This window comes from Nipponia nippon, unplaced genomic scaffold (genome assembly GCF_047370975.1).
Source record: "Nipponia nippon isolate SJK-2023a ecotype South Korea unplaced genomic scaffold, ASM4737097v1 scaffold_2, whole genome shotgun sequence".
In the NCBI taxonomy this organism is placed as follows: Eukaryota; Metazoa; Chordata; class Aves; order Pelecaniformes; family Threskiornithidae; genus Nipponia; species Nipponia nippon.
The window spans coordinates 90,321,128-90,347,203 of NW_028262336.1; the positions used below are offsets into that span (position 1 = coordinate 90,321,128).

At 39.9% G+C, this 26,076-nt stretch overlaps 1 protein-coding gene across 6 annotated transcripts in view; it reads left to right on the forward strand.

Annotated features, from left to right (window-relative positions):
- The window catches only part of PCDH9 (protocadherin 9), a 697,627-nt gene that overhangs the window by 176,289 nt on the left and 495,262 nt on the right, over positions 1-26,076 (forward strand). Inside the window, exon 3 of one of the 6 annotated variants that reach the window (XM_087757448.1) lies at positions 3,265-3,635. The exons of the other annotated variants lie outside the window; for them this stretch is intronic. Coding sequence (XP_087613574.1) covers positions 3,265-3,285 — 21 coding nt within the window. The 3' untranslated portion in view covers positions 3,286-3,635. Of the gene's footprint in view, positions 1-3,264; positions 3,636-26,076 lie in introns of those variants that run through there. 6 annotated transcript variants of the gene reach the window in all.

Sequence of the window (26,076 nt, forward strand, 5' to 3'; positions counted from 1 at the left end):
GCAAAAGATCATCTCATCCAACCTTTTGTGGGAAAGGGAGCCTCTATGAGATTATCTATCACCCTGTCCAGTTGCATCTTGACAGCCTCCAGTGATGGAGGTTGTTGGGGAAGGAGAGAAGACAAAGAACACCACATTTTTCTTTGTTGTAGCTAGTCACATCGTAGCTCAGTTGGGGCTGCCCATCTTCTCTCAAGTGTCTTCACAGTCTCTCTGCAGTGTCCATTTTGTGAGCACTGTCTGAATTCAACTTCTCTTCAAGGCAGTTACATCCGTCCAGCATTTTGTTCACCCAGCCAGCCCTACAAACACAGCTGCTCTATGTGCCCACACCCCCAATATCTTCACTTACTTCCTAGCTACCCTCAAACCTCCACAGGACTTACCAGATTTTGTGCTGGGTAGGTGTCAAATTAATGCAACAGTAGCAGTTAATTGAACCTCTATAAAGACACCAGTATGGTTTATCTCCCTGCTATCTAGTTTAATAGCTGCTGTTGAATGAGACCTGTGACAAGTCAGTTGAATCTGAATCTTTGAAGATTGTAGGTGGTTTTAATGCTATATAATTAAATTGGCTTTTAGTATAATACCAATAATAATAAATAGACTACTACCATTTTCCTCCAAAACCTCGAACAGGTACTTACAATACTTAAAGGTTTTCAACCCCCCCTCCCCCGGCTTTGAGAATGTAATGAAATTAATAACAGTGGAAGGAAGAATTATTCAAGAATACTGTTCAAAATCAACGATCCTGCTTCTACCAAGTATCTTTCACACTCTCTTTTTTTATTCAGTTTTCAGTTAACAGATCTGATTTGAGGAAAAGCTCTTTTATGTTTGTGCCTATCATTATTTACTTGCACTGAAAGCCTTCATATAGGAAAGAACTAGGGAAAGAAAAGCTAATGAATTAGAAAAGAAATCGTTTAAGAACAAAAGAGGGAAGAAGAATACCTTATCTCTCTGAGCAGCAAGACAGGCAAAAAGGAGAAAAAATGTGGTAAGGAAACTGTGGAGAATAGGAAGCATAAGAAGCAAAGTGTCTCTTGTTTGGAGACATTGCCGATGTCTTCCAGCTGTAGGTTGTGAAGCAAGATGTCAGTAGCATAGCTGGAGGTTAAGGTAGGGCTTGAAGACAATTGGGACACATGGAATCAACTGTATAGCTGCCACAGAAAAAATGTATTTAGTTCTGCATCTAGAAATTTCACAGTTGCTCCAAACACATGCACAGTGCTATTATAGCTTATGGCAATGGTTATACTAATTGACAATGGGTGACAAATCCAGTCGGCTAACTGGAATGGAGTGGAATACAATAGACCATAGGACAATTATTCTGCAAAAAGGAAGACCAAAGTCCTAATACTAGGATTTAATAGGAGATACTAAAATACTAGAGCAGTACTAGGATAATAGTAAAGGGAGCAGAATAGTGATTCATTATTTACACAGTCTCCCTCCAAGACTGCCCAGATGTCTCAAGAGAAAATGCAAACAAAACAAGAAAAGCAAAGAACAAAATAATCAAATAGCCAGAGATGGGAAAATGCACTTCCAGGGAACTTTTCTTCAAATTCTTTTTAAAAGTATTGTGTTTTAAATCATGAAACTTGGCACATAACCTCTCTTTCAAAACATTTTAACGGTTAGTCTGCGTAAGATTCCCAAGAATATCAAGATTTGTAAGTTCCGAGTCCTTCTTTGAATCTTGGTAAGGTCTTGACATAAGTGACATCCTGTGGCATTGACTTCTATAATCTAATTATGTGCTGCATTAAAAAGTATGTCCTTTTATCAGATTTGGAGCTGCTGCTTTTCACTTTCACTTAGTGTCCTTTTGTTCTTGAATTATGAGATGCAGGACTACAGAAGCTCCTGATCTATTTTCTCTTTGCCACTTACCATTTTTATACTTTCATCATACCCCTCCTTATTAATCTTTTTTTCTAAGGTTAACAATTCCAATTTTTTTCAGTCTTTTCATATGAAGGCTTCTCTATATGCCTAATTATCACAATCACTCTTCTCTGAATACCTTCTAATTCAGTAATATCTTTTTTGTGATGGGGTGACCAGTACTTCACACTATTCCAGAGGAGGGAAAATTATTGATTCATATAATGACATTATATTTTCTTTCTTATTCCCCAGCTCATTCCTTATGCATCTTAACATTTTACTTGCTTTTTTGACTGCAGCTGCACATTGAGCAGGGCTCTTCATTGAGCTGTCTGCAGTGAGGCCCAGGTGTTTTTCCTAAGTTGGCGCTCTTAATTGAGATCTCTGGTAAAGTGAATGATTTGTTACAGTTCGTGGTTTGTTGTTTTTTTTTTTGTTTTGTTTTGTTTTTTCCACCAATATGCATTACTTTGCATTTAAATAAATGACTTTCACCTCTTTTAAGAAGGCCCATCCATCTAGCTTGGTCAGTTACCTCTGAAGTTTTCTGTCTTCTTCAGACTTGGTTAACAGATTTTTTTTTTTGCGTTATCTGCAAATTTTGCCACATTGCTATTCACTCATTTTTTTCACATTAATTAATATATTTTGAACACCTGGTCCTTGTATGGTGCATTGAAGCACCCTGCTGTTAACTTTTTGCTATAATGAAAATTGACAATATATATGCATTTTTTTTGTCTTTGAGAAAAGTTTTGCTTCATTTTGCATCCTATCCCAAAATGTCTTCATCTCTGAGATGGAGACTGAGACAGTCTCTTGAGAGGAACATTGTTCTTGCCACATTTATTAAGTGACTCTAACAAGGTTAAGGGCCGGATACCTTCACAATTAAAGCTAAATGTCTGAGAGACATCTATGCTCTTTGTGACCACAAATATGGAAATTAAGGACAGAGGATGGAAAAGTAGTTAATTTGTTCAGTATGTTTGGCATACGCATTCAAAATTAAGATGGGAGCAAGCTTTTAACATAGCAGTTCTTAACACTGTCTTGGTGATAATCCTAGAAAATAGGAATATAATCAGTCTAAACAGGCAGGGGTATAAGAGTCTACTTCTTACACCCAAGACTGTGTGAAAATAAGGAAAAAAAGGAAACTAGTGGTAAGGTCTAGGCAGCTGTTAATTTTCCAGATTTTCTTTCAAAATCTGATATGAACCAAGATATTTTAAGATTTGGAATCCCCATACTTCTTGTGGAAAAGAGGAAAGGCAAACTTTTTTTTAGGCTTTATATGTCCTGACATCCCCTAGGCCTGCTTATTTCCTGGTATCTCTCTCTCTTTCTCTCAAGTGTTCCCCATCCTCTCCCTGAGAGAGTCTATGTCTGCTTCATCAACCTGACTGCCTACAGTATGCAACAGACTCCACCACCTTTCCTCACGAAGAAGATTGCTTGCACAGAGGAAGGCTCCTCAGACTGCTTGGGACACCTTGCACAGATGCATGCCACTGCCTTGAATTCAGAATGGACGCTAAAAGAGATCCTGAACATATTAGTGGAAATGTCATCAGCCACCTGCAACTCAGATCCTACCTGTTTGGTAAAAGAACTATAAGGACAACTAGAACTTCTCGTGATATTGCCAAAGTTTTATCTGAAGAAAATACAGTAGTTTCCATATCATAGTCCACCCAACCCTAAAACAAACTATTTTGGGTAGAATGGAGGTTGACAACAGGTATCAAGTCTCTCTTTTCAGAATGAGCCTATTAAAACGCTAGTAACCTCTCTACAACTAGTACTGGTGCCTAATAGGATTTGAGGGCAGAATATGGAATATAATCTATAGCTATCTGTGGACCAATTATACATACATATATATGCGCACACATATATATCTGTGTATGTCTATGAGTATATATACTATATATATTCTTTTTCCTAGAGCAAGCTATTTTGATATAGTCAAATATAGGATGCTGAATTATAAGAGAGTAACAGTAAAACTTGCCACCGTGATCTTTTTTTTTTTGTGCACAGCAACACAAAAATTATCAGTATAATATAGCACAATGAAAAATACAGAGTTTCTTATTTGAAGGAAGACTAGGAAGAAAACTTGGTGCTCTTCACTTACTTAACTTTGGAAGCTTCTAAAATACCACAGTCCTTGTGAAGCATAAGGAAGTGACAGGGATAGAACATAAATTGCACAGTCACACCTATTAATGAACATAATGTTATATTAATAACACTTTTGCATCAAATATAAGAACAGAAACTGTACTGTGTGCCATTTAGTTAGAAGGAAAAAAAAAAATATACCAAAAATATGACCTCACTGCTTGAACAATTCAAAGCTGAATGCTTTTCACAATATATTTGCAAAATAAGCAGCAACCTAATAAAAAGTTATGTCTGTACAGTTTGCTAGCCAAACCTAAGAAAATGACTTAATGTTAAGTGACTGAAGGATGAGTTTTGCAAAAACAATGCATATGGAAAACAGTGAGAATACTGTGCCTGCTGCTGACTTCTTACCGAAAATATCCATGCTTTGCATTTGCTGTGGGTTAATATATCTCTTGAAATGTGTGTGTATTCAGATAGTATTAAGAGATAAACATATGCCTTTTTAATGGTGCATTGCCATTTGGGAGAATATCACAGAATACTTTTCAACATCTCTAGGAGGCTGTCACTCATTAAACGAAGCCGTAGCCCACTATTTTTCATGTAAACCCACATGATGAAATGTATCAATAAATAAGCATTTAAACACTGTCTGAAATAAATCCGTATCCTGATAATATTCCAGTGCAGAATCAGCACATTTTTTCAAGGAATTTTTTTTTTCTTTTCTTTTTCTCTAGAACCTATATCAAAATTAATGTGAACGTAGAAAAGATTTAACACTGCTTTTCAGACAGGCTTCTTGGTTCTCTCCTTTCCTTAAAAGGCTGTGCATCCACCTGCGTTCCCCAGACTTTAGTAGGATATCGGAACCCATGAGAGATGCTGCATTTTTCAAATTAAATGTTTTAATACCTTCCCTCCCTCCATCCTGTTAGTCCCTGGTAATGACTTCTTCTTGGGGAGTGGTATGAATGGTTATAATTTTAATGTACAAGATAATAAGTGAAGCAACACAGTGGGAATAAGCCATGAAGGATTATATTGGCTAACATATATGTTTGTTTGGAAGGTCCCGTTTCACATCCTTAAATCTGTGAAAAGAAACCTGTCAGCTTCAGGTCATGGGAGTTTCTGTAACTATTGGGAGCAGGCTTGGGTGGTGTTTTTTGTACCTTTGCATTTCAAGTTCATATAAACCCTAAAATCATTCTGATTCTTTTTTTCTTTAGGCTAAGCAAACTAATAGAATTATGAGGCACAAAAGGTAACCTTTCTGAATTTTAGCTGCTTTTTTGTTTTTGTTTTTCCCTGAGATTCACAGCTATAAAAAAGTTTCTGTGTAAGATCCTTACTGAGCTATCCTACACTTAATCAAGAACTGGGACAATGTATTGTTTCTGCCCTTACTGGGGATTTTCCACATACATACAATCATAGACACATAAACATATAGAATCATAGAATTGTTAAGGTTGGAAAAGACCCTTAAGATCGAGTCCAACCGTTAACCTATCATTGCCAAGTCCACCACTAAACCATGTCCTAAACAATATGCAATTGTTCTATTCAGTTCTTACAAATTCACTTAAAGGTAAACATTGTATCAGTAAAAATCAACAGGAATTTTGTTTTTCACTTCAGTGGAACTCAGATTTCATCTAAATGTGACAAAGATATAGTTGAAAAGCTGTTTTTTATGAACACTCTCAAATCACTTGTGATTTCACCTTTTTTTTTGTGATGGCACTCTATTTTTCAAAGACATTGATTTTTTCCTGACACTTTTAATTATACTTGTCTGTGTAAGACAAACTGTGATCCTCAAACCATCCAGTCAAAACTCTCAGAGCAGAGTTATATATGGTTCCCAGAAGGAAACAACTGAAAACACTAAAGCTAGATGGACAGATACATTAATTATTACATTAAGTTCAAATGTTTTTTTCCATACCAATTCCACTTTGAAAAATGGAGAATCTATCAAATCAAGTATTTGACAGGTAATGTACAAAAATATCATGCCATTTATCTGTTAGAGAAGAAAATACTTTCCTAGCTGAATCTTGCTAAAAGAAACTTATATGTGTTCATACTAACAAACACAGATTTCACAAGATACTTAGGTCTTACCTATGCACAAGATATGCATATCCTGTGCATCCATATTAAGTATTATTTTAAGTATATTAGTGTATTGTTAGCAACACGTGAACATCAGCAGGTGTGAATGTTGTATATCGCTAGATCGGATTGCCTTTTGAAAACACAACTATCAGAGCGCTTCCTTTGAATTTTCCTAGTTGATATAGAATCCAGGGCTGAATCATTGGAAATATTTAATCTTTTCCTATCAAAATTAAATATAGTATTGCAAATTCTTGTGATATATTCCCAAGCTCTTACTGATCATTCATTGTAAAAGCATATGAAACAAGAGCGTCATTAAAATTCAAGATGTTCTAGTCTGAAGATTTAAATGTTGTATTTATCTTTGTAGTTTTGTAAAAAAAGATGCTGCCCTATGAATAATATCTTTATTTAAAGGCAAGTCTTTAGTGTGTAACTTAATAGAAATTAACTAATGCCTTGTCATTTAATAGCAATAGTAACTGTCGTAGCTTCACTCTCTAATTTGTTTTTCATTGTTCCTCTGTTCTTTGTTTAATTTCAGATCTCACTGATTTTGAACAGTGAAATCACATTGGCCTTTAACTTTTAGGTTCCATTTCATATTCCATTGAGCAGGTACAACACAGTGCCACTCATGCAATAGTAAGTTAGGGCTACAGGAGGGGGAAAAAAAAGAACCCAAAATAGCAAAGTAATAAAGTTTGTACTGTCTTTTTCCTTAAAATGTAAAAATATATCAATTCAATTAACTTCTTTTTATAACTTCAAAAGTATGTGCATATTCAAGGTACTGGAATTTTTTGTCCCAGACTTATTTTAGGAAAGCAATTTAAAGAGTTAGAGTACAGCCAGAAGTGTTGGTAATAGTGTCAATGTTACATCATAGCTTGCTATTGTACAATGTATTTTTTCTCACCAAAAGAAAAAAAAATATGCTACAGTACTTAATTAACAGAGACGACTGGTAAAGAAACATTTTAATCCTGTGCTTAACTGTAAAAGAAGAATGTTAATGAAGCAGTGGTTAGTTTGCATGAAAACATCTCTGAACTGCCTTGTAAATTTTAGCCAGATGTTTAAAGTTTGTCCATAACATTAACTGAGAAATGTGAGGTTTAGAATAGGGTATGTTATATAAGTTCTTCCCACCTTCCAGTAATTGGTAAATCCAAGTAGCCCTATCATGACTGTCAGTCTGTATGCCTTTATAGAGATTCAATTTAAAATACTTCTTGTACTTAAAATCTGCTTGGACAGATCTTGCATCTTTCCATATCCTTGTGGTTCTCCCTAGATGGTCAATGCCTAGTAATTACTGTGGTGGAAAGCAAATCTGATTAGGAAGGAAAAACAACGTTGTGTTGACTACAACTAATTCTACTCTTTTTAATTAAACTTTTGATAAATAGGAATTAATAGTAATTGCTAGATATACAATTTTTGTAAATTTAAGAGATGCTTTTTTTCTTTCAAAATCATTCTCTGTATGCGTATGTTAGCTAAACATTTTCCTGTACACTTAAAATAGATTTATGGTCTTTATATTATATTATCTGTGAGATCACCGACATGTCTTCTATTAATGGAACTCCAAGATAAAGCTTAATATTATAATATAATCCCATAGTATTTTCCCTACCATTAGTATACAGCACACTGCTTTTTATGCTATGGACAGTCCATATTCAAGTATACATTGTTTTCATCTTGCCTCTATAGGTTTTGTCTGAATTACATGCATTCATTTTGCAACTGAGTCAGAAAAATAGTATTTTCTTCTGTCTCTCATCACCTTATCACATTTAACATTCTTTAACTAAATAAATTGATAGTTAATACATATGTTGATCAATCCTTTTCTTATGGCTTGGTTGAAAGGGAGGCTTTCAGAAGCTGCTCTTGAATACCTGGCTTGCAGCTCTCAGTATATTGAATTAGTATACATAACTTATGGCTGACATAGTTAGTTGTGATATGTGGAAACAAACAATTTTAACATTAAATCCTGATATAAAAGGAACTTGGTAAATTCTTAGATCACTTAATTTGTGTGAGAGAGATGATAAACTAAATAATATCAACAATGTACCAGGAAATCATTCAGACATTTACAGTATAAGCTTTTCCATGTCCCAAGAGATCAAAAGAAAAGTACGCGAGTGGTGCACTTACGTGCTTCTCATCTTGAGTCTTACCAAAGTAGTTGTCAGTGAAAGATCTGTGTTGAGCCAATCAGGAATCCACTGTTAAGCAAAATGTATGATCTTTGTCCCCTTGGTAACAGTTGTGTTTAGCACAACACAAAGCGTGTTGCTCTAATCATTGCTCTAATTGGCACCTTTGTTGACAGTCTCAGAAGAAAGGTCAAGATGTGCTTAGGCATGGGACTGATGTACTCTTACTCACAGCTGCAGCCTCCTTGGCTGAAGGCTGCAATTTATTGAGTAGCCGTGTGTTTTTCAAATTCTATTAATGTTTTAGCAAATTCCAAGGGTAAATACCATATGCATTTAATCTTTTTCTTTTCTTTTTTTCTTTTAGGCTTTCCTACAGATAGTGTGCTTACTATGTTAAATCTAGGTGAGAGAAAATGAAAGTGAGGTGCTAAGCTAGTGAAAAAATATCTTCAACCTGAACACTTCATAAATTCGCTTACTGTTGACAGGCAGTGGAATGTTAATACCGCCTAGGCCAAGCTACTTTGAGTATTTGAAGAAAGTACATATTAGAACACCTAAGTTTAAAAATGTCTGTTCTGTATATAGTCATTTTCTATGAGGTAGGCACTCCTAGAGGGTGATTCAGAGCCCTAAATTAGTTGACTAAAGTTAGACGGTGTGAATACCTCCCACAGTAGCAATATGTTGCAGAGGGACAGAAAGGAGACAAGTGAAGGAAGAAAGGGAGGAATGGAGTGGTACGGACTATAAATGAAGTAAGTCTACAGCAAACTTTAGAAACTGTGAGCAATGAGTAGAAGTTTTTTAACAAAAGGGATGTCAGTTTACTTCGTATAGTACTTACTCCAGACCAAGTAGCATCTTCACAGGTAACCATAACAATAGTGTAGGTATGACACCTTCAACTGTGTGTATCTGTACATACATTTATTATATCTGTATTACAATTGTTCCTGGCATCCCCAGTCAATACCTGTGAACTAAAGTACATATATAAATAATTCCTGCTTCAAAGAGCCTACGAGAAAAATAGGATTCATAGGCAAAGAATAGGAAGGCAAAGGGGAGAAAGAAGAATGAAATTACCTGCCCAAAGTCACCAAGGATAATAATTCTTTCTTACTACAACATGGACTATATCTATAATCCCCACAATTTCCATGAAAGAATTTATAATACATACAACTTTGTGGAATTAATTTGTTTAAAAAACATTTGGCTTTAGTAAAAGAGCAAGTATTTATACTCACAAGTAATGGTACCACAGTAAACAGTCTCATTTATGTTCATAAGGGTTGGGTAGAGCTCTTGAAAATGTAGTCCTTTCACAGTATTTATGGCTCTTCTGGTTTTGATTAAAATAATTCATTTGGGTTGTAGGCACCTTTTTAAAGAGAAATCAAGAATTCTGCATTCATATGTCTGTAAATTTATTAGCTCATTAGTCTCTGTAAAAGTGGATGGCAAATCTCAATTTTTCATCCTCAAAACCAAAGGTTACTAAAGGACAGACATCCTACATGCCACAGACTTTCGATTTTTTAATTTGTATTTAACATCCATTTAGAAGTCTTTTGGCATCTAATGGGATTGCCAAGGAGCTTTCTAGTCACGCATGGACATAGATGCATACACATACTAATGCTTCGTATCTATCCATTTACCTATCTACCTATCCATCTGTTACATTGTGTAGGATAAAAACATTTGACATGTAATCATCTAGTGAGATCCATATATCTCTAAGAAATTTTCCATTAGATACTGTCATTATTGTGCACCTTATAAAAAAAGTATTGTGGTTTGGGAAGAAATGGAAAGCAAATTCTTCTGTTAAAATTGGTAGAGCCATTATTTCACTTGCTGTTCTCTTTGATGGACTTTCACTTTGCTGACTCACTGTAAATTGGCTCAGTTGATAAAAGTTTTGAAAGTTCATATCCTTACTTTTGGTAAAGTTAATATGCGAGTCATAGGTTGTAGATTCAGGGTTTCCCATTTGTAAGTACTGATAGTACAGACAGTCTGATATCAATCTGTATCTAGTGGCTACTTTTACAGAAGTACACTATATTGGAGTAGAGCAATACATTCTTGACAGTGTGTGGATTTCCTAAATTGCATCATATTTTAGATTTGGGTTTAGATTTGGCCTGGGCCAGCTGTTGTAGACATAATGGTACTATATATATTATATTGTGGATGAAATTGAGCATCCTATGCCAGTTATTGTAAGTCTGTTTGATCTTACTGGACAGAAGGCTTCAGCTGGATACCTGTTTACTAGCAGAGAAGTGCAAATTTCAGCTTGCATTTTTTTGTTTGGTAACAGGCAAGAAAAATATTTAGGCAAGTTGGCTTCTGCCTGCAAATATTGAAATAAATTTATATGGCCATTTATCCTATTCAAAAAGAATATATGATCTTTTGGTTGGGCACAGAAACGGCACAGGCTGTATTTGATATCTGATGGCTATAGTTTTACTTTACACAGACTCAAAAATTTTGCCTCTTAATAAACATAAAGTGAACTAACACATGTTGCAGTGTCACATATTTAGCAATGTGAGCTTTAGAACTTCTGAATATTGAGATTTTTACAGTTCTAGAAAAAGCGCTAAAAGTTAAAGCACTAGGAAAAGTTTAAGATTTACATATTACTGTAACTATCACTTTACAGTCCTTCCCCTGCCTAACTTCCCATACTCTTTTGTCATTTTACTAGAGTATTCGGATATATTGGATTGAGAGTGTATCCTTGGGTAATAACTGCTGCAGTCACTATTTTGTTTGTCCTGGAGTAAAGAGATAAGCCCTTTCATTCCACCACTATCAAATTTCTCTTCACTCTGGAGCAGGAGCCAGATGCTATGGATATATCTGTAGCACTGGACATATCAGCCCTGCAAATGTCCAAGTCAGGGAGCATGATCCCAACAGGATGCAAATTTTGTATTTTGGCAACAGAAGGACATCTGCCATATCCCTCTTCTCAGTGTCCTGATAATCCTGGAAAGGAAATCAAGGCACATGGACTGGGCAGAAGACGGAGTCATGTTCCAAGGTGGTAAGTTTAGATGCAGCTGGAACATTTTGATGATGTGTTTGATTTTCTGCGCTCTTATAACGTGCATACTAAACATTTATCTGCTTGCTTATGTACACACTTACTCTTTCTTAAAGGTGTTAACATTTTTATATACCTGAGTTACAAAGCAGCGTACCTCAAAAATGTAGTAAAAATGCAGTAGTTTCTCAGAAAGTACTAAAGCAACCCGTTTCCCTTAGTACCTGAAACTGTCTAAAAGAATTTCTTTTGAAAGAACTTCCTTTAAAGCTGAATCTATCTTCCTTCCCACCACCAAAGAAAGGTGATTTGGTAATAAAGTATGAAGAAGAAAACCACTTGTGAAATGAAAGCGGCCATTGTAAAAAAAAAAAAAAAAAAAAGAAAGAAAACGTATTTTGCCAGAATAAGTAAAAACTGGTTGTGGTTTAACCCCAGCAGGCAGCTCAGCCCCACGCAGCCGTTTGCTCACTCCCCCTCAGTGGGATGGGGAAGTGAATCAGAAGGGTTAAAGTGCAAAAACTTGTGGGTTGAGAAAAGGCAGTTTAGTAGGTAAAGCAAAAGCCATGCATGCAAGCAAAGCAAAATGAGGAATTCATTCACTACTTCCCATCAGCAGGCAGGTGTTTAACCATCTCCAGGAAAGCAGGGCTTCATCACACATATCGGTGACTTGGGAAAAGAAATGCCATAACTCCAAATGTCCCCAATTCCTGCTTCTTCCCCCAGCTTATATTGCTGAGCACAATGTCATACGGTACGGGATATCCCTTTGGTCAGTTGAGGTCAGCTGTTTCAGCTATGTCCCCTCCCAACTCCTTGTGCACCTCCAGCCTACTCGCTGGTGGGGTGGTGTGAGAAGCAGAAAAGGCCTTGACTCTGTGCAAGCACTGCTTAGAAATAGTTAAAACATCTGGGTGTTATTAATGCTGTTTTGGTCACAAATCCAAAACATAGCACCATACAGACTACTATGAAGAAAATTAACTCTATCTCAGCCAAAACCAATACAAAACTAAACTTCAAGATACTATTAATCTCATTTATTTGTTAACCCGGTTAATAAAATAACCCTGTGTACTCTTCATATAAATATAAACTGCATAATAGTTTCAAAACCAGCTTCCATTCTTGGATCCAGTGCTGCACACTTCAGGAAAGCCCACTAATGTCTAAGTTGTTATCCTCACAGAATGCAAGAGAAAAAAGGACATTTTTGTTTCATACCTTCTCCTTCACATTTTGAATACAAAAATAAAATTTCCATATAAATATGCAGTTTCTGTTTTAAACTGTGACTACTCATCTGAGGTTATAATATATTTCCTTGGGTCAGCTAAAGACAGATAGGATTAAATATAGTGTAGCTCAACTTTGGTTTTTTGTCATTTTACTGATAGCAAGTTCATCTCACTGCTTATGTTTCCATGTGACCCTATGTCTATGTGAAGTCACATTTCATTTTTTGATGAATAAAGTCCTTCTAATTTCCTCTCACATCAGCTGTAGAACTCATAAGCAGGGTGGAAAGTGTCATGTAGGTAGAGCAAGAATATAATGTATTTAGAACTTATAAGCACAATCGTGTGCTTTGTTTTGTTATTAGCTTTGCTTTATATTGTCTACATGCTGGGAATTTGCTTCCTGACTTTTCTGGAAAAATGCCAGGCTCAAAGGAAGTTTCAGGGTCCTCTTCCTTTTCACCTTCTCGTTCAAATGCTCTTGTGCATTCAGCAGGAGGATACCAGCTGCATGAATTCAAGAAGCACAGACTGTAGAAGAAGAAATTTTCAGCATAACTCTCTGCTCTCTGTGGTTTTGCATGTTGCTTATTGGAACCTGTTGTTCTTAGGCTGGCTAACAGTGTAACACATGTCAACGTGAGAAGGATAGCTATTGAACACCACCATTTTAGAGTTCTGGGAAAAAAGCATGCCTTTTTTTTTTTTTTTTTTACATTTATTTTTATTCAACAGTATGGGGAAGGGGAATTTTCTGGCAGTTTTAACAGTCATTTACAATCATTTAGTTTAGTGTCTGTGGAAATATGTAGTACAGCTCGATTATGCTGTGAAAGCCTTTCATTACTTGAGTGGTAGTGTTGAGCTGTCCTGCCTTATGTAAGCCAAATGTTTTCAAAATGGAGCCTCTTGCGAAAATCTTAGGATGTTTCTGGAGGGATGTGCCAGGGCAGGGGCATATTGGTTTTGACTAAGGAACTTGTAACCATTTTTCCTAGCCAAATTATATATTGCTAATGACAGCAGTTCTACAGGGAAACACAAGTGAATGTGCTGTAGATAACTGCAGAGGAGGGAGAGAATATATCATCTCCCTGCTTTTTGTTTTCAAAGTCTAGCCTTAGAAAATTAAAGGACAGGAGAAAAATAAATTATTAACAGTGCTCATGAAATTTTAAACGTACAAACATATCCTGAAATATAGTAGCAGGAGGGTGATAAACCCACACCCTTTCCACTTTTTTTCAGTAGTGGACACATTCGTGCAATAGCACTCAAGCACAGCTTTTTACTGCAGGTGCTTTTCCCATTTTGGGAGTTCACTGCCCTTGTTTTGTTAGCCTCAGCATTTTGAAGGTGTTGGCTCACCCGCAGTGCTTGCAAATATATCACTGTCCATGCTGCCTTTGCTTTTCGTATTTACTGGTGTCTTATGCTTCAGGGTTTCTGATGCCCTTGAGAAGCTGTGACCATTTTTTACATCTGAAAGAGTGCCAATTCATTTATTAAGACAGCGTCTGTGAGGCCTGGATAAATTTATTCTATGTAGCATTTAATAAAACATTAAATTAAAAATGTGACTTACGTTGTGACATACTCAGCATTAGGTTTATATGTGAGTGTTGCAGGGCCCCACTGTCCAGAAGGTAACATGCTCTATCAATCTAGTTCTGAGGTGACAAGGCCACTGATGTTTTCCTGTGGTGGTTGTTTAATAATTAATTTTTCATTGCTGGTGTGTTCAATAAATAGATTGCAACATTTAAGACCAGTTTAATACGTTTATAGGTTCCTTATAAATTCCAGTAATGATAATGGTTAATAAGAGAATAACGAATTTGTACTCAAAGATCTCTAGATCAAGCAAGCAAATAAATCTGGCCTACGCCTAAGCTGTGGCTGCTGGGGTGGGTTTTTTTGTTTGTTTTGGGGGTTTTTTACTATAAAACATACCCTGTGTGGATAAGCCTGTCTAGTGATTTGTTGAATTTCTTAGCATTTCACTTGTCATATTAATTTAAATCTTTAATCTGAGGACGTGGCAGGCATATGAAGTGGCATATTAAATCAATATTATGTTGCAGACGATGTCTCTGAAGAGGTTGCCATTGTGTAGGGGAATGCAATAATAGGAATAATAAAAAGAAATTGCATTTTGATCTTTCCACATATGTTATTACAATGCTGTTCACCCATTTTAAAAAACATACAGCTCTGCTTGTAAAGGCAATCCCTTGCACAGTGCTTTGTCACATACCCAAAATGCAAAGTTAAAAAAAAAAAAAATTAGTCCACATGGGGAAGTCTTGTCAGTTACTATTAGGATTCGAGAGCATCAGCTCTACGAAAAGGGAGTCTGTTGCTTAACAGGCATTTGCTTGGCATTTAAAATAGATGGCTGTTGGTCTCGTTAGAGTTCCTGATAGTCAGAGATAACCTCATTAAGAAAGTTAATAAAGGAGGAAGGTACATTTGGTTTGTCTGTTTGCTTTATGTCTCATGCAGGGCCTGATTTTCCCCTTCTTTTCAAACTTTTGTATATAATCACCTGAACTGGGGTGATTCTATCGTTTCACAGCCATCTCCACAGCTCTTTATTATTGCACACACAGTACACTGGAAAGGGGTTCAAAGCGCTGTTATTCATTCCTGGCTCTGAACCTGTCTTACTGAGCATCCATTCACTTCACTATCCATTTTCTACATCTGTAAAATATGAATCAAGCTGATGACGTCAGTAAGCTGTTTGGATTAAAAATGCTGGATAAGAGCATATTATGTGAGACGCAAAACAGTGGGTAACTGGGGCGTTCATTTTTCCAGAACTTTAAGATCTGACTTAAGATCTTTTTTCACCAGTTCTTTTTTTAAAGTAAGACTGCTTAGACAGGACCTTGCCAAAAAATCTGTGATATAACCTGAAAAGCAAGGGAAAAAAAAAAAACAACCCACAACAACCACATCTATTATTATCTAGATTCTAAAGAAATCAACCTTAGGAAAGACTACATATCTAAACCAAACCCTGGCAACCAATACTTCATGTGACACAACAAGGCATTTCTTTAGCCTTCCTTGTTCTTGCCATAAACCAAGGCTACCACCTCTCAAGCTTGCAGGCAAGGAAAAGACAGCAAGGTAGCAAGTAATCATTGCCTGTGCAGCAGTAAGCTGTGGCTGCTGCTCCAGTTTATCTGCTGAACGACTTTTACAGACTCATAGGCTGGGTACCCATATGTAGGTGGAGAAAAGAAGAGAAGGGCTTTGGGAATGTAGCTATAGTGGTTACTGAAGATAGAAAGATACGCAGCTTGAAAATTATGTTGGACTGCTAAAGTAGAAATAGGGTGGGAGGATATTGTAGCAAAATGTAAGACGAAAACTTGGGCATGGGCCTATCATAAGATGATTGTAGCAAACACTACACATCAAGGTTATCCCACTAGATCTCCAGCCGACCCGGGCTTTATACCCCCAGCAGTAGGTGTGTCATGTTATAAGGGGCGGAGACAAGGGAGGGTCGACCCTTAACTCTTTCCGTACAGCACGTGATCTTCCGGTCGCCAGCCCTTATCTTTACTACATTTCCCCCTCCCTTAGCTCCAGTAGTTCTGGATCTTGCTGGGGAAGCTGCGTGTAAAACAATCGATATATGGTAAGACTTATACAGACACGCATCCGTTACGTTCATAGATTTTGCCCAGTCCAGCCAGTAGTTCGTCGCGGCTCCCTCATTACTCCCCCACACCATCAGGATGCATAGGGAAATGGTAACCTGTCAAGATAAGACTCAATAGATTGATTAATGTCTATACGGTCGAATATTTCGACTGGGTACCCATTCTAGCGTCCCTTTCTCGGTTTGCACACACGCATACCCACGCCCCAGGCAACGGAGGGGATAAGGGCCCCCCCATTCACGGGTTTGCAGGTCCCGTACTTGAACCAAAGGGTAAGGCCCTTCGTTCTCATCGAGCTGGAAATGTGCCTGGGTTGCAGTCTGGGTTTTATAGGTGTTCCCTCGAATGGTATGATTTAAGGTAATTAGTGCCGTCGTCAACAGACGCTGTGCCCGAAATAAGGGAGGGTCAAGGGGAGGGGGAACCCCTGTTCCTGGGCTTATCTTTTCCCCCTCCCTAAGTCGGTCGAGTAACTCTTTTAATGTGCGGTGCGCGCGTTCTACAATGCTTTGGCCCGTACTGTTATAGGGAATGCCATGACTCAACTGAATATCCCAGCGCGCGCAAAAGTCCTTTGTCTTCTTGCTGACATATGCTGCTCCATTATCTGTTTTAATTTTTTGTGGAATGCCAAGTTGCGCCATACAGTCCTGCCAATGTAAAATAACTGAGAGAGCATTTTGTTTAGCATGCATAGTCGCTAAAATAACTCCACTGCAGGTATCAACTGTGACATGCAGATACTTACGTGGATTAAAGGGTTCATAAATCGTAACATCAGACTGCCATATTTGGTTGGGCTGCAACCCTCGAGGGTTTACCCCTGCCTCCCAGAGGGGACCTTTGGAACACACAGGACAAGCAGCAATCACAGAGCGAGCATCTTGCAACGTAATGCCAGCGAGCCTAGTTAAACCGCGAGCCCCACGGTGGAGGAGCTCATCCAGGCGGAAAGCTCGCCTTAGCTTAGAAGTTTCTTCAACCGCCAGTACGCTCTTTGCTAAGCTGTCCGCTATTTCATTCCCAGCAGAAAGAAAACTCGGTATGGAACTATGACTATTAACATGGATAGGACAGACAGGAGCGGTTCTCATTTGCAGTGCGGTGAGCAACATTCCGGCAATCTCTGACGTTGCCCCAAGTGCCCATCGGCACTTCTTCAGTAACTTATATACATAGCAAGAGTCTGTGATTAGATCCAAGGCCTCTTCAGGCCATTGAGTGAGAGCCATCCATACCGCCTTGGCCTCAAGATACTGCACGGATTGCCCTTGATCTTGATAACTAATGTGGGTCCACTGACCATCCTCCTGCCATGTAACGACAGCTTTCCCAGTAATCGATGACGCGTCGGTAAAAACCGCGCGGCCTCCGGTGGGTTGTTCAACTATGGCACTAGCTGGCAAAAAATGGAGTACCTGGATTATTCCCCACAGGGGTGTGGTCTTAGACCTTCAATACGACCCGTAAATTCAGCTATCGCCGCTTGCAGGAGCCCCACTTGTGGAAGTACCAACTCCCACTGTGCCAAAGAACAGGGCAATGCGATGACCTCCGGGTCCTTCCCTGTTAAGTGTTGAGTTTGCCTCCGACATCTGAGAATAAGCTGGGATAATAATGTTGGCCAAGAAATTAAAGCCGTCTTTGGTTTGCCTTGATACAACCAAGCAAAAGGCCAGCCTTTTTCACCATTATTTTGAATTAGTAAACCATGGCCAGCGGTATCGGTCATGTAAATCAGGGCAGTGACCGGTTGTTCAGGTGTAAATCGAGCGAGACCCCAATGCTGGGCTCGCTCCATAATTGTCCTAAGAATCTCCTGATGGTTTCTTGAAAGAGTCCTTGGAGCTAGGGGGAATCTCCTCCTTTCAGGAGTTGATATAAGGTAGTCATTTCTGCCTCAGATATTGGAATAAAGTTTCTAAGCCACAATAGTTGTCCAATTAATTTTTGTGCCTCATGGAGTGTTGTCACTGTAGTCCGAATTTCAAATGATTGTGCTGTCACGCTTCGTGGCCTCAGTTGAGTACCTAAATACTTTACTGCACGCCCTACCTGTGTTTTCCGAGGCTCAATGTGTAACCCATGTCGTTCCAAACTGACTATCAGCTGCACGCGTGCCTTTTCCAGTAACTCCTCTTGGTTGGACGCCAGTAACACGTCATCCATGTAATGGAAAATGATGACCGTAGGGAAATTTTCTCGAATAGGGCGTATCGCAGCAGCTACAGCAATTTGACACAAGACTGGTGAGTTTTTCATGCCCTGGGGTAACACCTTCCATTGATATCTGGCGCACGGGTGTTGATTGTTAGGCTCAGGAACAGTAAAGGCAAAGCGTACTCTATCTTCTTCATGCAAGGGAACACTAAAAAAGCAATCTCTAATATCTATAACCACTATTTGATAGTCAGGTGGAATCATGGCCGGAGAAGGGAGGCCCGCTTGTAGCGGACCCATGTCTTGTATACATGCATTAACTGCGCGTAGATCATGTAGCAGTCGCCACGCTCCCGATTTTTTCTTTATCACGAAAATGGGGGTGTTCCAGGGACTTGTAGAGGGTTCGATGTGTCCTGCGTCAAGTTCTCGTTGTACCAATTGTCGAACAGCCGCCCTCTTTTCCTCTGTCAATGGCCACTGCTCTACCCACACTGGTTTATCTGTCAACCAGGTGAGTTTTACTGGCGGGACACAGGCAGTGGCCATTATGATAAATTTGTACGCAGCACTATATTCATCTTCTGCAAGCAACATCGTCCCAAGATGACAATGGGTAACTCAGCAATGACAGGGTTACACCATGCTACCCTAGCTTGTCCAGATTCCGGATCCTTCAACATAATTTGCATTGGGTTCCTGCTTTGATGCGAGGTCTGCATGCCTCCCACGCCTTGCAGCGAACCTCTCGGTTTGAGTGGCCAATCATCTGGCCATAGATGTGATGGGATTACTGTAACATCCGCTCCTGTATCTAAAAGGGCTCTTAACACGAGGCGTGGTGTTCCCCCAACGCTGGGAGCCATGGGGTAACTATAATATCTACTTCTGGTCGTGTGGTCATGTTTAGGGTGAGTGCCACATACGGCGAGGCTCTATCCCCAGCCTCCTCTATTGCGCGCTCCCATCTCCCCAAGGCAGCTGAGTTGGATATTGCATCATTGGGACCGCAGGCGACTGTGCTGGTCCCGGGGAAGGAGAGACTCCTGTGCCATACATTGCGCTGCTGTCGTCGGGCCTGTTGAGCTGATCACTGGGGCAGGTGGGGATGGCACGGCCCTCAGCCATCCCCTCTTCTCGTTTCCCCAGCCTGGTCTCCTTTGCTGACTCCCCGATTTGCACTGTCGAGCTCTGTGGCCTAGTCGCCCACAGCGCCAGCATCGTAGGTCTCTCTCCTCCCTTCCCCTGTTCCGGGGGTGTTTATTTTTGAAGGGCATTGTCGCGCCATGTGTCCTTGCCCCCCACACCTATGGCACATAAGTCGTGCGCGCGGCAGGCCGCATGGACTGCGGCCACTACCGGTTGCATACTTTGCGCCTGTTCCTGTTCCAGCACATAACGAATCATCTGTGAAAGCGTGGTCCCTATGGGTAACTGTCTTAGCAACACTGCAGTTTGTGGGTTTGCTTGCGTACGTGCACAGTCAAGCAATATTGCCTCCTTAGACTGCTCAGGAAGTCGAGCAACCTGGAGCGCCGCTTGCAGCCGGTCTAAAACTTTGTGAAGGGCTCACTTAACGATTGCCGTATTTGGACCCATGGAGGCTCCCTTTTATCAAGAGCTGCGATGATGCGTATTGCTTCCTGGGCAGCTTTCGAAGATGCAGCAAAATCGCGCCCCCGCATTCGCTGAGCCTGTGCCTGAGGAGTTGCGAACTGCCCCTTCACCCATCAGCTGCTCTAAAGTCACTCCTGCCATGGGATGGTTGGCCTGTTGCGCCTCAATAACAACTTGGGTGCACCGATTCCTCCACTCCTCCCTAAACAATACCATCATCGAGGGGGTCAATACGGCCCGCATCAACTGAATGATATCAAAAGGTGCAAGCGGCGTTGCAAAAACACAGTCTAATAGGACTTGGGTCTCTGGGGAATTTAATCCATGACTTTTCACCGTTGTGACCAATTCTTTCACCAACTTTGCATCTAACGGTTGCCACTCATATCCTCCACCTGGGGCTGCTCGGATAGGAAATGCTTGAATCGGAGGGGCCTGGAATCGCACTCCTTCCAAGACACAATTTTTTGCAATCATCTGCCAATCCGTCCCATTTGCCCTCTCTTTCGGCATTCCCCTGGCATAAGACTTTCCGCATTTGCCACCACCCCTCTCAATCGGCTGATCAATGCCTCGAGTTCCCTTGAAACCTCGTTAGTCCGTCTTGGAAGCGGGGGCGGATGAGCAACAATCGAGGATCTCGTCACCCCCTTCGCCCTCACTGCTATCAGAGCTCATGGGGTAATCGTGTACAGGCTCCCTCCACTGTGAGGGAATACCAGTTTGATTTCTCATTGCCCTAGGGATAGGGGTTCCCTCTGGTGGCTCAGGTATCACTGACAGTGCCGGGGGAGCCCTACCACCCCCCCTCGATGTCCTGCGCTCCGCTCTCTGTGTGTCCAGCACTCGTCGATCACTGGGATACAATGGGGCGTCCTCAGGTGTTTTGCCTTCTTTTTCTCCTTCCCGCCATCTTCCTTCACGTAGTTCACGATACTGCTGGGATCCCACATCAGCCCCCGGGACCCAATCCAGCAACCTATCAGTCAGCTCCCTTTCCACACATTGTTGCAACTCGCCCCAGGGGTATTGAGGAAGTGGCAGATCCGCCGGTGCAGCAGGTGCCGAAGGTTCCGTGGGCGGCCGCTCTAAACTCCCCACTTGTATCGGGAACACCTTTCCCGACTCCTTTCTTCCCGCTGCACCATAGTCTCCTTGCACCTCCCCTTCCTCCGTTGGCTCAGCCCCCAGTAACAACGGTTCCGTCTGTGTCCCACAGGCCACTCCTTCCCAGCCAGCCTGTGTCCCCTCCGAAACTAAACTTGTTGGCTTTTCGTTCCCAGGAGATTCCTGCCCCATCAGCACACCACGTGCAGCAGGTCGGCGCCGCCTTGCCGCAAACCCCCTCTTAAGCACCCTTGTCGTTACCGACTTTAGTACCTTTATGAGTTCCACGAGCTCCATCGCTGTTGCCTGATCACGTCGGGGTCACCACTGTGTAGCAAACACTACACATCAAGGTTATCCCACTAGATCTCCAGCCGACCCGGGCTTTATACCCCCAGCAGTAGGTGTGTCATGTTATAAGGGGCGGAGACAAGGGAGGGTCGACCCTTAACTCTTTCCGTACAGCACGTGATCTTCCGGTCGCCAGCCCTTATCTTTACTACAGATGATAAAAAGAGGTGAAGGACTGGTAAACCTCCATCGCTATAAAAGAGTTAATTATTTAGCCATGCTTAGTGGGGACTCCATGTATTTAGAACAGGAACTAGTAGTCATTAACTGGTTCTAGCCTGTTTCTGGTTTTGGCAGTAGCTGATTAATACTATCAAAGGTGATGTCTGTCCTGAGAAAAGTAGATATTTCACTACTGTAAGCTGATCAGGTGCTGCAAACTGGATTTGCCGTGCTGCAACCCATCAGTGCCGCCTGCCGTTATTGTAGTATTTGCCATTTTCAAATTTGGACACAAAATGACTGCTTATCCTGTGGTAAGAGATCATGCTGACCCATTTCTGCATACAGCAGTTGCCAATCAGTGTCTGGCAGTGACCTTTTTCTCCCGATGGTGAACGGTCACCACTGAGAAGCAATCGGCACTGACCAGTGAATGCAAATGGCACTTACTGCAGAGCAGCTCACTAGCAGGGTATATTCTGTGGGGCAAGGAGCTGCAGAAAGCAGTTACTGCTTCCTGCCAGCTATAGGTCCCTAATTAGTTTCTGCGGTGACTTTGTGATTCACAGTGAGCGATGAGCAGTGATAGTTTACTAATGGAGTATGTAGTGACTTCAGGTAAGAAGCCTGGGGCTGACGAGATAGGAAATGTAGTAGGAAGATGGGATTATTGTAGCTAGAAGGGAATCAGGTAGCAATATTTTTTTTGGTAAGGCTGAAGATGTAACAAACAAGCTAGTTAAGATTTTGAAATAGGGGGAGAAAAGAAAGGAGGCAGGAAGAGAGATTACAGTATGGAAATCTTAGGCTGAAATTTTAAGTGGCTCACCCATTCATTTGCCTCATGCAGTCTCATTTAGTCTAACAAATGTCTTGATATTGCTGTGACTAAAATCCACTTAATATTTATGGTCTGAAGACCCATGCAATTTCAGTGGAGTCATTCCTGAAACACAGTGGGAGATTCAAACTCAGTGCATGTGTGTATACAGAACAGTCACTAAATCCCAACAAATGCTATTTTCTAAAGGATGGAAGGAGCAACAGTGGGTGGCTTGACTGAAAATAAGCATTCGAAATAGACATGATACCGAGATTTCTCCGTGATGTACAATAAGTGCATAGAAAGAATAACAACAGCAAACCTATCAAGCTGGAAATATTTAGGGGAAGATCAGAACATTTAGAAACTATTCTCTCTCCCAGAAACTGTAGGAAAAATTATTAAAAGTAGTATCTTACTGATGGCTCCATATAGGCAAATGGGAGAACACAGTAATTTGTTTAGTATTTCTTTTTTTACTTCAATTTATGAGGTCAGCAATAACACCACAGTGATGCAGAATGATATGTGCAAATGTTTGCATGAATTATTGGCCCTTTAAAATTTATCCTGATCCTGCAGAAGGCAGGCAGGCCTTTATTACAGTATTCTTTATTATTGAAGAGAATTTTACTTGATCAGTAAGATAACCTTCTGTAGCCCAAAATAAATTTTGAAGAGGGGATGACTAAGAAGTTGTATTTCCTTACCTGTTAGAACTGTGATGAAATAACTCTTACGAAATCAGCAAGGTGTGAGTTTTATTTAAATAGTACACTTAGTTGATTTCCATTCCCCAGGTATGTAACTCATATATACAATTAAAATTAGCTCAATTACGGTATGGTCACCTTTAACGCTCCTTCTCTTAGAGCTAGTTATTTCAGTGAATCTGGGAGTGACAAATCCCATTCCTTGCATTCTGCCCAACACTTAGTTCTGTGCGGGAAACCTTTGCTGCTACTGAGTGAAAGTCTTTCTTTAGCCTATCCAAAGTATGTTTTTTCTTTCCCTTAGTGCTCTCAGCCCAATATAATTGTAACCTTCTCCAGGTTGATGTTAACATTCATTCATTTAGGGTATGGAATCTTATGTCTCTCCTTAAATGTCTTCTATGGTTGGACATGCTATTTAAAAACCTGGACTTGTTAATAATATATGGTATGTGAGGTCTCAGTTCATTCTATTTTAAGTTTATGAAAAATACCATTTCAAATCTACAGTATTGTAACATTTGAAAAATGCTGACTTGTTAAAGATAACCACTGCATATTTCTGCAGAGAATGCTTTGAGGACATTTGCTTTTAGAAAAACATCAGGTTTTAGGCAGAAGAAATGGTTCTTCTAACTCCATCTAAATTATTTCTTCCATGTTAGTGCTACTTTCAAAGGACTCTGGAGGTGTTTAAATGCCCACATAATAAATTTGATGTGGGTTATTGGTGCCTCACTTTAAACTTGGGATCAACACAGAGCTTTATTTTTCAAAAACAAATTTGCAAGTAAAATGTAACAGTTAGTTAGGTTTTCATTAACTGACTGGGTTCCTTGATTTTCAGGCCATGCCATGGAGGATCAGGGTGGTATTCCATCAGGGTCCTTTTTTAACAGTAAACAGTGTCAGAGGGAAATTTTTAAGGGAACTACAGAAACCTCCAAAATGGAAATGTAGCAACATTTCCAGTGAGCCTGTTTCTATCCCGCATTTCTAGTAGCAGGGTTATACACTGAAATATGAGAGTTTATTTTCTTACAAAAAAGAATGTATACTGTCCAGTGTAGCAGTTGATGGTCTTGTTATCCATATAAATATCTAAACCTCCTTTGAATCCTGCTGGGCTCTTAGCTTCAGTGATGCCTTGAAGGAATATGAGAAAACATGCTTCCTGACACCAACTTTCTCATCCCTTGGGAATGAGCTACTCATTATTATGAGAAGGTATTCACCATGGTCTTCTGGCTCCGACAGACCTGATCAAATACCTTCCTACAAGAAGTGGCCAGCCTCTAATTCCCTGGGACTGAAAAAATGTGCTTCTCCCTCCCCACTCTATTAATAGTGTTTAGATACTAATGGATTGGTCTTGCGAAATTGAATTCATACCTGCTGACACCTACCAGCTCAGGCTTGATTCAGTCAGCCATATAGATCATTTCTGGACCATGGACAGATTCAGGGCAATGCTTCTTCAAAAATAAGTAAGAAAGTATGGTATGAACTCTGTATAAATCCATATCAGACTTATAACAGGTGGGTTGAAGTAAAAGTAATTTAGAAAAAAGATGGGTGTACGTTGCAAGAATATGCAGATTAATGAAGTAATAAGGACAGAGGGCCAGATCCTCAGGGCACTGTAAATCATCATCACTTAGCTGAAGTTACTGAAGCTGTGCTGATTTACAACACCTACAGAATTGATCCAGTAGCAAATCCTTAGTGATAATGTTGGTGTTTTCTCCTGGTAACGGAGCTACAGGCATCAGGGATGACAGTTGGTTCGTGGGGCAAGTTTAGAACAGAATATAGAGAAAAGACAACATGCATATTTACAGCATGTGGGGAACTTAAGGCTGGAGAAGACCTTCTGGAGTTTCTGTGTTCAGTTCCTTTTTACTGTTGCAAGGAATGACATCTTATCATCCCATTCAATTTTTTCTTGGAAAGGAAGTGGTTAGTTGAGGGAGAAAGATATTTTAAGCACAGCTTTACACTGAAAAACAGATTGAATGGAACTTTATCACATGCTGCCCTCTGGTTTCTTTTATGATTGCTTTTGCATCTTTCATTTGAAGAAAGAAAATTATATATTAAAAGTGGGTTTTTTTGTTTGTGGGTTTTTTTCTTCTTTGCTGTTGTCAGTTTGGTTTTTTTTTTGTTGGGTTTTGTTGTTTCTTTTTCTTTTTTTTTTTTTTTTTCCTTAATGCTATTGTTAACCCTGTAGAGCTGGGGGAGTTGTGGAAGAACAGAGTGAATAGTCTTCTAGTTCATTCATCTTTCAGGATGTTAATAACGTTCTCTTTTCAGAGCAAATTTTTGTAAAGGCTGTGGGACCTATATATGCTACCTATGTAGCTAGAACTGGTAGCACTGAGGAACGCAGTACGAATGCACTACAGCTAGTAAATTGATTTGATGCTTCATTGTACTGCAACATGGAGCTGCACGTAACTTATCATCTGAAGTATCTGTTAATCTGGGAATGTCCAGCACACCCCAGTTCGCTGTGCTGTGTCTACTGAGAGAGGAATTTTGTCTGCCAGATCTTCAGTGCTGGCAGCAATATACAAAGCCAGAAGGACAGCAGCTTGGCTTACAAGTAGCATGCTGAGTTTGCAAAGGCCAAATAGATTGAAAGATTGTCTATTGACTTGTAAATTCAGAAAATTTGATAGTGCATCCTGTGGCATACTGAAAATGCAAAAGTGTTCTATGCTGTATATGAATGTCATTTACAGATTAAGATTAAACTTTAGGTGAACATCAGCTTTTTATGCAGAAGTTCTGAA